Consider the following 12,684-nt stretch of genomic DNA (forward strand, 5'->3'; position numbering starts at 1 on the left):
ACTATGTGGGTACTAAGTATCAGAGGGGTAGCCGTGTTAGTCTGGATGTGTAAAAAGCAACAAACATGCGTCTGACGAAGTGGGCATTCACGCACGAAAGCTTATGCTCCAATACATCTGTTAGTCTTTAAGGTGCCACAGGACTCTTTGCAAACAGTACCCACATAAAGAAACAGATGCAGTCCAGTAATTATTGCCTGGATACTGACATCTTAACCAATGCCTCATTGCCATTCATAATAGATAAACAAAACTGATAATCCGTACCACTGACCTGCTTCGTTTTTGGCGATGATGGCAAATCAACCTGAAACACTCCTTTCATTTATAGTAATCTGTAACGTTAAAAAAATTAATCAGGTATCATGTTCTGAGCATTTAGCTGATAACACAGTACTGTCAGTCGAGGGCCACAATTTAGCTTTGAGTGGTGTGTGTTAGGCCTGTGTTTAAAAATCCAATTTTTAATTATTCTTTAACGTTTTCATGCATATATATCTGCATAATTGTTCTAGGTTTGTCATGTTTGATACCATAGTATTTGAGCGAGAAAGGGCTTTTGAATGATACCAAGTCAACCCATTTCTGATTACATTATTATCAAAATTTCCACTAATCCAAGGACCTGGAGCTGGGAGCCAGGCGGCACCAAGTCTCTGGTGCCATACTGCGGAGAACGACACCATTGGAATTATGAGTCTGTAGATTGTTACGAATCAAATGACACCTCTCTTACCTTTCTATCGCTAACTCACTCACGGAATTTCACATGCTCCCAATAATTACTCTCCACTGATTTTTAGCACCTGGAGGAAGCTTGGCAATGCTGCCTCGTGTAGCTAGAATACAATCCCCAGCTCACAAGAATACAGATCACGTTTCTAGATACACAAGTTAATGAATATCTCCTATGCCCACAGCATCCGGCACATCTCACAATAATTGTCTTTTGAAGTTTCCATACTTCCAGGGTCTCATATCTGCCACCTTCTGCATATTGTACTCCACGCCTGCCCCTAGGCATGCTCCTCCCTCTGTGTGAGCTGTGTGGAATGATGCTGGTGCTTGCAGATCAGCCTGGCGCACAGAACTTTCACTCTCAAATGCCCAGGTCTCAGACACAGCCCAGCCTTGTACCTATGGCCTCGTAGTTGATGGGAGGCTTGCATGACAAGCAAAACCTGTGTTTAACACCTATCTAGCTGGATGCCATCTCTGGTGACTCCTTGCTGAAGCAATAGCATCTGCACGTGAGTTTGTTGTGTGGCCTGTTCCCCCTTTTCTTGCAGAATGCTGTGAGGCAGAATGCATGGCTGCTAGGATTGGTTTGGCATCCTTGTCCTGAAGATGGCTGGGATCCCAGAGTGTAGAGATGGCAAAGGCCCCTCAGCCCTAGTTCAATGTAGGATTGGTCCCTCGTGGGCAGCCCATTGAACAGCACAGCTGTCAGTCTGCTGAGCGATAGGAGGGCTCCCCCCACTCCTCCAGGAAAGCTGTCACCTGTTTTCGGTTTCATGCTGCACACTTAAGAGTATGACTCTTGCTGTGCACAAGTGAGAGTTACAGAGGCAGTTGACGTAGAAGAGAAAGCATCATGAAAAGGCCACTGCACATTGAATTGCCCTCAGTAATGATTAGATTGGGAGCAATGTATTTTGCAAGTCTTTCGTGGTTGTGCTTGAAGGGTGCTCTAACATGCCTGTATGCTCCATTTGCCAGGTGGCGGCACTGTGAAAGACCCCACTGTTACATTGGGAGGAAGTGGATTTAAAGCTTCTGTGGAAACACCTCATCTGGAAAAAACCTACAGGTACTGCAGGCCTATTGTGAGTTCTGGGAAACAGGGCTCGGGGCTGTATATAGGCAGTGGCTGACTGCTGGGTGAGCGGTGCCTCCTGCTTAGCTTAAGGGCACTTGTTCGTGCTATACCGGGACTCTGGCCTCCACTGACACTAAGGAAGCACAAACGAAGCCCTGGCCGGGCAGTGTGGCACCCTCTCTCCCAGGGTGACTGGTTTGGGATGGAGCTCTGCCGACTAGCAGGGGCTGTGACCATCTCCAGGGTCTTAGCTCTTAGCACAGGAAGAAACACCACGTTCTGGCACCCCTAGCAACAGACTTTGTCATGCCACAGGCCGTGCTTGCCACCCCAGGGATACGGGCAGTGGAGGAATGAGGTGCACTAGTGAAAGGCTGCTTGTGCTGGAAGGGCCAGCCCCCCCCCCCTGCTCTCACACACCAAGCCCAGCCGACCGGGCAGGTGAGTCCCACTTTGAGGAGGCAGACGGCTTCCTAGGAACATGGCATGGATGCCAGATGCACCACCTTGGGTTAAAAGTGTGTGCTACAGATCAGTCAGCCTGGAGTATGACTATATCCTTTACTCTGATAGCCCGCATGTGCCGTTCTTTGACTGACTGCGTGTGTCCATTCCGCTTCTGGTGTGTGTGCACTCAGGACACCAGTGTCAGAGATTTGTCCTTTAGCAGTACCCATTGAGGTGATGCATGTGCCCTCTGCTGCCTCGTGCTGCTGTGCAGTCATATAAAAGGTGGACCTGATTCCCCTCAGTTCCTTCTTACTGTCCACGGTTGGTTGTCTGCGCATGTTAGCTTCTTCTTCGAGGGCTTGTTCATGTCCATTCCAACTAGCTGTGTGCGCGCGCATGAGCAGGGTAGCAGGATTGTTTTCCCATAGCAGGCTCCGTCGGGTCGGCCTGGGCGCCCCCTGGAGTCTTGCCCTCATGGCGCCCACTGTAGAGCCCTGCCAACCTGCCACCCCCTCAGTTGCTTCTTACCGCCAGTGACAGTACGCTGGAACTGTGACTTTGCACTCCATACACGGAGTTTATGTAAATATGTTTATAAGTGTGAATACGATGGAACTGGAATATGCTTTATGCAAAAGGTCTCTTGTAAGGTATAATTTCAAAGCTTAGGATCTACCCATTTGTGTGTTCACCCCATTTGTTTGCATGTATTATTTCTATGTCTGGAGTTAGGAGAATAAGATAGATACACTTGTATTACTGAGGTAAACATGTTAAGTGGAAGCCATTAAGGATCCTTCAAAATCAATCACCTGTAAATGGCTCTGTTTACTTGCAAATCTTCTGGGGTAGTTGCCCACCAGCCCTGGAAGAATGGAGACTAGGGGGTCTCACAGGACACGTGACATGTCACATGATACTGGAATCCATTTTAAAGCTGGTGCTTTTCCATTTAGGAGGGGTGGGGACCTCTGGAGACAAAGGATTTCTGCCTTGGGCCAAAGCTATAAAAGGGGATGGAACAGAACAAAGGGGGATGCGGTCATGAGAAAACCCCTAGTTACCACCTGAGCTGGAACTAACAAGAACTGTACCAAGGGAACGGATTGGGCCCAGACTAAGGAGGAGTCTTTTAGGAAATCCTCCACGAGAGCCACCTACCTTGCCAAGTGGAAGAGATTTTCAATCTGGTTGGTCCAGCACCGTTCATCCCTGACGCTCGCCTCTGTGCCATTTATTAGACCATCTTCTCCATCTCAAGCAGCAGGGGCTGTCCATGTCATCAATAAGGGTTCACTTGGCCACCATCTCGGTCTTCCACCCAGGTGCAGAGGGCCGCTTACCAGCCCTTTACGTCGTAGCAACCTGTCCAGACTAGGAGGAAAAGGAAGAGTCATAGGAGGAGACCACCACCTCCTCACTTCTCATCTGCTTGTCCAGACAGCCTGGAAATGCAAAGCAGTCTGATTCTTTTGTTGAAGACAGCTTACCAGTTTGCCTTGCAGCTGCTTCTCCTGTTCCTGTTTTTTCCAGTCGGTTATTTGAGAGGCCACTCTCACAGGAGGTCCTCCTTTGGGAAGTCCAATCTCTCCTGCTATTGAGAACCATAGAGAAGATCCCTTATCTCCACAGAGGGAAAGGATTTTATTCATGCTGCTTCCTAATTCCAAAGGCTCAAACCCACCTGAGAAAGCTGATCAAATATGCAAGGAATTTTGCATGGTCACCCTAGCATCCATTATTCCCTCCTTGGATCCTAGTGACTAGTATGCTGCCCTTGACTTGAGGGATTCGTATTTCCATGTGTCAATCCATCAAAGCCACAGGAAATTCCTCAGATTTATGATCAGTTTACATTCCTGACTGTTGGCCTGTCCGCGGCCCAGTGAGTGTTCACAAAATGCATGGTGGTCTGTATTCCTAAGGAAAACAGGAGTTCTGCTGTTTTCCATACCTGGACCACAGGTTGGTGAGAGGTCCGTCCAAGAGCCAGGTAGAATTCACTGTGGTCAAGTTTGTATTCAGAGTGCTGGAACCGTTGATCAATGAGGAAAAGTCAGTCTTCTCCTTGCTCAAAGAATAGAGTTTATAGGTGTGGTCCTGTATCCTATTGTAGCCGGGGCTTTCTTCTTGTAAACCAGAGTCCAGACTGTCAGCCACCTCATTAGACGTAAAGACCCATCCAACCATGGCTGTAAGGAGCTGCCTCAGACTTCTGTATGTGGCCTCGTGTAGGTATGTGGTTCAGCATGCCAGTCTTTATCTAAGGAAGTTGCAGGGCTGACTGAGCTCAGTGTACTCTCCGATATGTGACTGGACATGTTGGTCCGAGTGCCCACGGCAGTCTTAGACTCTTTGGACTCATGGATGGACCCAGCCAACATATGTGTGGGAATTCACCTTCGTTCTCCCACAACCCATACTGACTCTGGTTACAGACGCTTCTGCCCTAGATTGGGGAGCCCACCTGGGGAATCTACAGACTAACAGTCCCTGGTATGGCCAAGATTTAGCTCTCTACATAAACATGAGGGAGTTGAGAGCCATTCATCTAGCTCAGGGGTGAGCAAACTCTTTGGCCTGAGGGCCACATCTGGGTATGGAAATTGTATTGTGGGCCATGAATGCTCACGAAATTGCGGATTGGGGTGCGGGAGGGGGTGAGCTCTGGGGTGGGACTGGGCATGAATGTTTGGGGATGCAGGAAGATGCTCCGGGCTGGGATCGAGGGGTTCAGAGGGCAGGAGGCAGATCAGGGCTGGAGCAGGGGTTGAGGCAAGGAGGGGTGAGGGGTGCAGGCTCTGAGCGGTGCTTACCTCAAGCAGCTCCCGGAAGCAGCAGCATGTCCCCCCTCCAGCTCCTACACGGAAGGATGGCCAGGCAGTTCTGCACGCTGCCCCATCTGCAGGTGCCACCCTTATAGCTGTGGTTCCTGGCCAATGGGAGCTGCAGGGGTGGTGCTTGGGGCAGGGGCAGCATGCGGAGCCCCCTGGCTGCCCCTATGCATAGGAGCTGGGGGGGGCAGGGGACATACTGCTGCTTGCAGGAGCCATGCAGAGTGGGAAAAGCCCTTGATACTGCTTCCTGGCTGGAGCGCCGGAGTGGGGCAAGCCCTGGACCCCGCTCCCCAACAGGAGCTCGAGGGCCAGATTAAAATGTCTGGAGGGCCAGATGCGGCCCCTGGGCCATAGTTTGCCCACCTCTGATCTAGCTTGTCATACTTTCCTGCCCCACATCAAGGGAAGGAATTTTCTGTGTTGTCTGTAAGAACTAGTAGAGATGTTCTACATGAACAGACAGGGAGGGGCCATATCGTGTCTTTTATGCCAAGAGGAGATACACCTTTGGGCGTTTGGAACACAGAGATTCACCTCAAAGTCTCCTGCCATCCGGTTGTCCGGAACATTCCAGCAGACCGCTTGAGCAGATCTTTGCTAGTTAGTCATCACAAGTGTTCTCTCCAGCCTGATATAGTCCTATTTTAAGCCTGGGGTTTCCCCACATAGACCTCTTTGTAACTCAACTCATAAAGCGTCAGCAGTTTTGTTCAAGAGTAGGTTCACAGTCCAGTGTCTCTGACAGACACTTTCCTGTTGCCTTGGAAAGACAAAATTAATCTATGGTTCCCCTCTGGTTCCACTCCTCCCCAGGGAGTTAAAAGTCAAGCAGCATTATACTCTCATGATCCTCCTAGCACTGGCGTGGCCTTGCCAGCATTGGTTTTCCGCTCTGCTGAGTCTCTCAATCAGTCTGAGACTCCATTGACATTGCCTCCAGAAGCAGAGCTGTTTCACAGGACCATGGTCACCACCTTCATCCCGTGCCAGTTGCTCTTCATCGTAACCATGGAGCGTGCAGGCTGTAACACCCCAGCAGGAAGTCTCTTCAAGAGGTTGTTTTGCACATCCCTTGAATAGCCGAAAGTGATCTTCTTGGTATATTTACCTGTTAAAGTTGAAATGATTCTCCCTGTGGTCTCAACAAAAGGGGTTTCTCCAGGCCGGGTTCCTATACAGCATATTCTGGACTATTTCTTCTACCTGAAACAACAAAGTCTTTCTGTTAGTTCCATCAGGCTCACCTAGCAGCTGTCTCTGCTTTCTATCCTCCAATTGCTAGTTACTCCGTTTTTTCTAGTCTGATGTCACTCAAATTCTTGAAGAGTCTGGCCTGGTTATCATTCCCAAGTAGAGGATTCCTTAGAGGCTTTTAAGGTCACGCTTGACAAAGCCCTGGCTGGGATGATTTAGTTGGGAATTGGTCCTGCTTTGAGCAGGGGGTTGGACTAGATGACCTCCTGATGTCCCTTCCAACCCTGATATTCTATAATCTATGATTCTATTCTATGATTCTCTGATTGTATCGCTCCTTTAGTTTTAAATCAGATGTTAACAAGGCTGATGGGTCTGCCCTTTGAACCACTGGCCACCTGTTTGTTGCTTCATCTTTCAATTAAAGTAGCCTTTTTTGGTGGCAATTACCTCTGCAAGGTGAGTAGGAAAATTACAAGCCCTGGTATCTGACCCACCGTATACATTTTTTAAAAGGACGCTTTTAAAAGTATACTTATGCCCGTATCTTAAGTTTCTGACCAAAGTGACATCAAGTGAGAAACTAATCAGGCAATATACTTACCAGCCTTCTTTCCTAAGCCTTGTGCCCATATATTGGATGTCAGGAGAGCATTAGCTTTTCACTTGGACAGAACTAGATCATTCTCATAGCTGTTTATGGCAGTCATGGACAGGATGACGGGTACTCCAGTCTCGACTCAGAGAATCTTGTCATGGATTTCCTGTTTGTGCTATCACATTGCCAATGTGACTCTGCCAAATAGCATGGTAGCACACTTGATGAGATGGCGCACAGCTTCTGAAATGTATCTAACTCAAGTGCCTCTACAGGACATTTGTAGAGCTGCAACTTGGTCATCGGTACATATATTTGCATCTCATTATGCCATATCTCAACATTCTAGAAACAATGCCAGGTTTGGACATGTAGTTGTACAATGACTGTTCAGATAGACTCCAATCCCACCTCTGAATTCACCACTTGAATTCACCAAGTGTGCATCACTTGAAATGGAGTGGTTATGCACAATCACTCGGAGAAGAAAAATGGTTAATAACCTGTTCTGTAATTCTTGTTTGAGATTTGTTGCACATGTCCATTCCATGTCCCATCCCCCCACTCCCTATAGTACCGTCTGTCAACTAAGAAGGCGCTATGGGGAGTCGGGGGTGACTCTGCCCTTTATACCATCGCTCAGCAGCACAAGGGGCAGAGGACACATGCATTGTTCCAACAGGTACTGCTAAGGGAAAAATCTCCAGTGCTGCACGCTGGGCACACCAAAGTCTGAAGCAGAATGAACATGTGCAACATATCTGGAAAAACAACAGTTACAGGGATAGTAAAGTTAGTAACCTTTTCTATCCCCTTGCTGACTGGAGTGCCAGGGATGGCCCTCTTCTCCAGGTAGTGATGGTGGGAGTGACTGGCACATTGACACTGACTCTCAATCTCTCTCTTTCAATCGTACAGAGTCGAGGTGTGCTGCGGCGAGGGCAAGCAGGTGAATCCTCTGGCGTTCCGGCTTTTCACCTGGCTGCAGGATGACACCTTCTTGGCAGTCAGCCAGGGGCAGCTTGCCACGCACTCTGTCATCCACCATCTGACTGGAGGTCCTGAGGCAGAGGGAGGGCGCCTACATCTCCGGTACTGGAAAGGAGCTTTACACTCCTTGTGCTGCTTATGAAAACTTGCAAGCGATTCTAGAAATGAATAAAGGCCTCTAAGCTGTCATGGGATAAGAGGGAAGGTCCTCTCATGGGTTGGTAACTGGTAAAAAGATAGGAAACAAAGGGTAGGAATAAATGGTCAGTTTTCAGAATGGAGAGAGGTAAATAGTGGTGTCCCGCAGGGGTCTGTATTGGCACCAGTCCTATTCAACATATTCATAAATGATCTTGAAAAAGGGGTAACAGTGAAGCAGCAAAATTTGCAGATGATACAAAACTACTCAAGATAGTTAAATCCCAAGCAGACTGCAAAGAGCTATAAAAGGATCTCACAAAACTGGGTGACTGGGCAACAAAATAGCAGATGAAATTCAATGTTGATAAATGCAAAGTAATGCACATTGGAAAACATAATCCCAACTATACACCTACAGTGATGGGATCCAAATTAGCTGTTACCACTCAAGAAAGAGATCTTGGAGTCATTGTGGATATTTCTCTGAAAACCTCCACTCAGTGTGCAGCGGCAGTCAAAAAAGCGAACAGAATGTTGGGAATCATTAAGAAAGTTATAGATAATAAGATATAAAATATAATATTGCTTCTGTATAAATCCATGGTACACCCACATCTTGAATACTATATGAAGATGTGTTCAACCCATCTCAAAAAAGATGTATTGGAATTGGAAAAGTTTCAGAAAAGGGCAACAGAAATAATTAGGGCTATGAAACGGCTGCCATACGAGGAGAGAGTAATAAGACTGGGACTTTTTAGCTTGGAAAAGAGATGACTAAGGGGGGATATGATAAAGGTCTATAAAATCATGACTGGTGTGGAGAAAGTAAATAAGGAAGTGTTATTTACTCCTTCTCGTAACACAAGAACTAGGGTCCACCAAATGAAATTAATAGGCAGCAGGTTTAAAACAAAAGGAAGTCTTTTTTCACACAACGCATAGTCAACCTGTTGAACACCTTGCCAGAAGATGTTGTGAAGGCCAAGACTATAACAGGGTTCAAGAAAGAACTAGATAAGTTCATGGAGGATAGGTCCATCAATGGGTATTAGCCAGGATGGGCAAGGATGGTGTCCCTAGCTTGTTTGCCAGAAGCTGGGAATGGGCGACAGGGGTTGGATCATTTGATGATTGCCTGTTCTGTTCATTCGTTCTGGGGCACCTGACATTGGCCACTGTTGCAAGACAGGATACTGGGCTAGATGTAGCTTTAGCCCATACTTTATATTCTTATGCTCCAGGGGCCTGGGATGGGCCTGTGGTACACGTGCTGGCTGGCTCCTGCTGGTGAGCCAGTGCACCCCGTAAACTCTGGGTGCTATCAGGCTCCTCCCTACCATTTACGTGTTGTGGCTCATCGTGGGGATTTCTTGGCAAAAGGTATCGCATCAGATTGGATACCTGTGTGCTGCAGCGAAGGGGATGCTGGAAATGGCTCCGTAATCCAAGAGTCCGTGTGGGGCCTCTGCCCCTAGGGCCAGCACATTACTGGGGTCTTGGCAGAGATGCTGTTGAATGAGTATGGGGCACAAGGTGGTGCCATGCTTCTCCCAGGGGAGCTCCCACTGGGTCAGGGCCAGACACGTTCAGGGCATGGAGACAAGAAGCTAAATAGGGGACTTGGCTCTTCAGGGATGCCAGTCCAGCATTTCTTCTCAGCCCTGAGCTTCACCCCACTCTAGGAATAGCCAAGAGATCTTCCACTGCTGCCACACTCAGCTGGTAGTTTGTAATGGATTCTGTGGCCTGTCCAAGCAACTTCAGGGTCCCCACTGCTCATGCCGGGGGGCAGCTGAGCCACCAGAATTAACTTTACCACTTGGGGGCAGTAAAATTGAATGGGTGCTTGATCCGAATATCTGCTTCTTTTCTAAGTATCTGCACCTGTGGGTGCTCCACCATAGGAGTGCCTGTGCACGCTCAAGCAGAGAATGCAAAGCAGTGTCTGTGAGCCTATGCTTGCACAAAGCAGCACCTCGTGCCTCCTAACGAGGGCATATAAGGATCAGCCGCCATGCGGTTCCTTCTCAACTGCCTGCAGCTCAAGACAGAGCGATTGTGCATCCAGTTGATTCTACGGCTTCCAGCCTCTTCTCGATATTCCATTAGTCTTTCAATTTCTCCATTTCTTAGTTATTTTGTTCTAATTAGTTTATTTTATAGTTGTGATTAGAAGGGAGCTAATCCCTTCTCTCCTCTTTTACTTGGGCTTGCCACATCCTGGGTTATGCCAAAGACCTTGGGGTTTAAGCCCTGCCAGACCTGCCACAGGTCTTTTCCCCATAGTGACATGCATTCGAACTGCCTCTGCTGCCTTGGAGGCACCCACATCCTGTCTACAGGTAAGGTGTGTATAGGCAGATCATGGAATGATAGAGGAGCTAGATTCAAGGTCCTTCTAAGGCAGCAATCTCTAGCCCCAGTGGGGTCTGCTTCCTCCTGTTACATTTGCTACAAATCATGGCCTGAACAGAGAGACTGGGATGTAACCCCCCTGCAGCGTGACAGCACACTCCACCAGAGCTCTGTCTACTTCTATAGCTCTACTAAAGGTTATTCCTGTATAAGAAATTTGTAGTACTGAGACTTGGTCTTCCATCCATACCTTTGCCAAGCATTATGCTGCTGTTCCTCCTTCCAGGGATGATACTGCCTTTGGTGACACAGTCCTCCAAACCATCTTAGACTTACCTCCTGAGCACCCATCTCTCACTGAATTACTTCTTGGGAGTTTCTGAAGGGGGAGCACTCCTAGGGACATATACACAGAGAGCTTACTTAACTTACAGTAACTTGAGTTTTTCAAGGTGTTTTGTCCCTGCGAGTGCTCCACCTCCTGTCGTCTTCCCCCTCAGCTGTGCTTCACAGTCAAGAAGGAACCAGTTGGTAGCAGGTTACATGTCCTCCTTACATGCCCTCGTGCGGGGACACGAGGTGCTGCTTCGCACAAGCATGGGACCATGGACGCTGCTTTGCATTCTCCATTTGAGAGCACACAAGCGCATGCATCCTGTGGTTGAGCACCTGTAGGGACAAAACATCTCAAAAAACTCAAGTTACTATAAAAGTTAGTAATGGCTCCTTTTGACCAATGAGAGAGCTATAGCTGCAACCTCCTCTGCCTCCCCAGCATGCTCCAGGCACCTCTCAGTGAGCCCCACAGCCAGGTATCTTGCTGGGAAAGCTCCATGTTTTGTAGTGGTGCCCATTGCCTACTGATGGGTTTAGCCTGAGTTCTCTTTCTACTAAAGCTCCTAGATTCAAAGGGTGTTGGGTTGAAACATGGGCAGACATGCCCATGTATGTTGTAGAAATCCATTTCTTTGGGGGCCCACTAAAACCTGGCAGTGCCCATGTTGCGGTCCTGTGATGTAGGCAGGTCTGAACCATGTTTGAGTTGTGTCTGAATGTTCAACAGCTGTGAGCTTTGCAGGCTCTCTGGTCATCTGGGAAGGGGGGTTAAAACATGCCCATCTGTACATCCCAAGACTCATGATGAGAGTGAGTAATTTAGTGCCCCATGATCAGTGAAGTGTTGCTGGCAGACACGTGTTCCAAGCCAGTGGAGGTCAGTGAGGGACGGGGCCAGGACTTTTACTCTCTTCTTTAATTGAATTGGTGCAAGTTTAACATCACTCTGCAGAGAGCTGTTACGGAGACTAATGTGTTATCTATCCATTCACCTCCAACTAGTACTACCAGAAACGATGTCTGCTAGCCTCTCCCTTACCACCCCATTAAATGTAGAGGCATGTCCAGTGCACTGGATGCACATCTACTGTAGCATTGTAACATTCTCTCTCATGTACTTTTTCTAGTTTGTCTATGCCTGTGGATGGGGATGTGATCAGCCTGTGCTGTAATCCGAAGACCAGAGCAATAGCTCTGCAGCTGGCTGATGGGCAGATACTGAAGTACCTCTGGGGTGAGTGTAAGATCCCCGTCAAGATGGCTGGCTTAGAAACTGATGCCTGTCACGGAACTGTCCTGCAGTTTAACTAGCCAGTTGGAGTATAAGAATGTGCATGGACCTTGCAAGTTGATGATGTTGCTTTTCACATTACTTGGCTCTTTGGACTTTGTTAAAGTACTGATTTGTATCTGAACGTATCTAATTTTTAAAGAAAAGAATGACCATAGCTGTGTTTTGAAATGAAAGTCCAAGTTCAGTGGCTTTCAAAAGACAGATGTGGTATTGGGGGCTCAGTGACTTTTGCCCTTTTATCTCTAATGGAACAAATGTTCAGCTGAGCTCATAGACCCCACCACCCTCTTGGGATCTGCAGGAATTATGCTGTGCCCCAGCTGTTAAACAGTCTCTGGGAAGAACCCCTTATTTTAGTGTGCCAGACCCCCAAGGGGTCCCACTCTTCCTTCAAGGTAGGCCCGGGAGCATCACCACCTCCGAGACTGAGCCCCTGGGCTCCAACATGCCTGTTCACATTATGAACTCTGCCCAGAGAGTCCACCTGAGAGAGACTCCTGGTAGAGACTTGTACACCCTTCAGGGATCAATGAACCTCCTCAGGTATTTGCAGTGACACCAGGCAGCCTTTTCCAAGCAGATAGGGCCGGGCAAATGGGCCCACGCCCAGGGTGCCGTAGCCAGGGCAGCACCACAAGGGGCTCAGGCTTCCCTTGGCTGGCTGTGG

The 12,684-nt window shown here is 48.2% G+C and overlaps 1 protein-coding gene across 9 annotated transcripts in view; it reads left to right on the forward strand.

Annotated features, from left to right (window-relative positions):
* ELP1 (elongator acetyltransferase complex subunit 1) overlaps positions 1-12,684 on the forward strand; it is a 113,924-nt gene that overhangs the window by 31,323 nt on the left and 69,917 nt on the right. For all 9 annotated transcript variants that reach the window (XR_010588743.1, XM_008171887.4, XM_065549871.1 and 6 more), the window contains 3 exons: positions 1,720-1,810; positions 7,817-7,990; positions 11,851-11,957. Coding sequence is in view for 8 of the 9 variants with exons in the window: in XM_008171887.4 (XP_008170109.2) it covers positions 1,720-1,810; positions 7,817-7,990; positions 11,851-11,957 (372 nt within the window). In the remaining variant the exon portion in view is untranslated. The remainder of the gene's footprint in view (positions 1-1,719; positions 1,811-7,816; positions 7,991-11,850; positions 11,958-12,684) is intronic.

The sequence above is a fragment of the Chrysemys picta genome, chromosome 6, assembly GCF_011386835.1.
Source record: "Chrysemys picta bellii isolate R12L10 chromosome 6, ASM1138683v2, whole genome shotgun sequence".
Lineage (NCBI taxonomy): Eukaryota > Metazoa > Chordata > Testudines > Emydidae > Chrysemys > Chrysemys picta.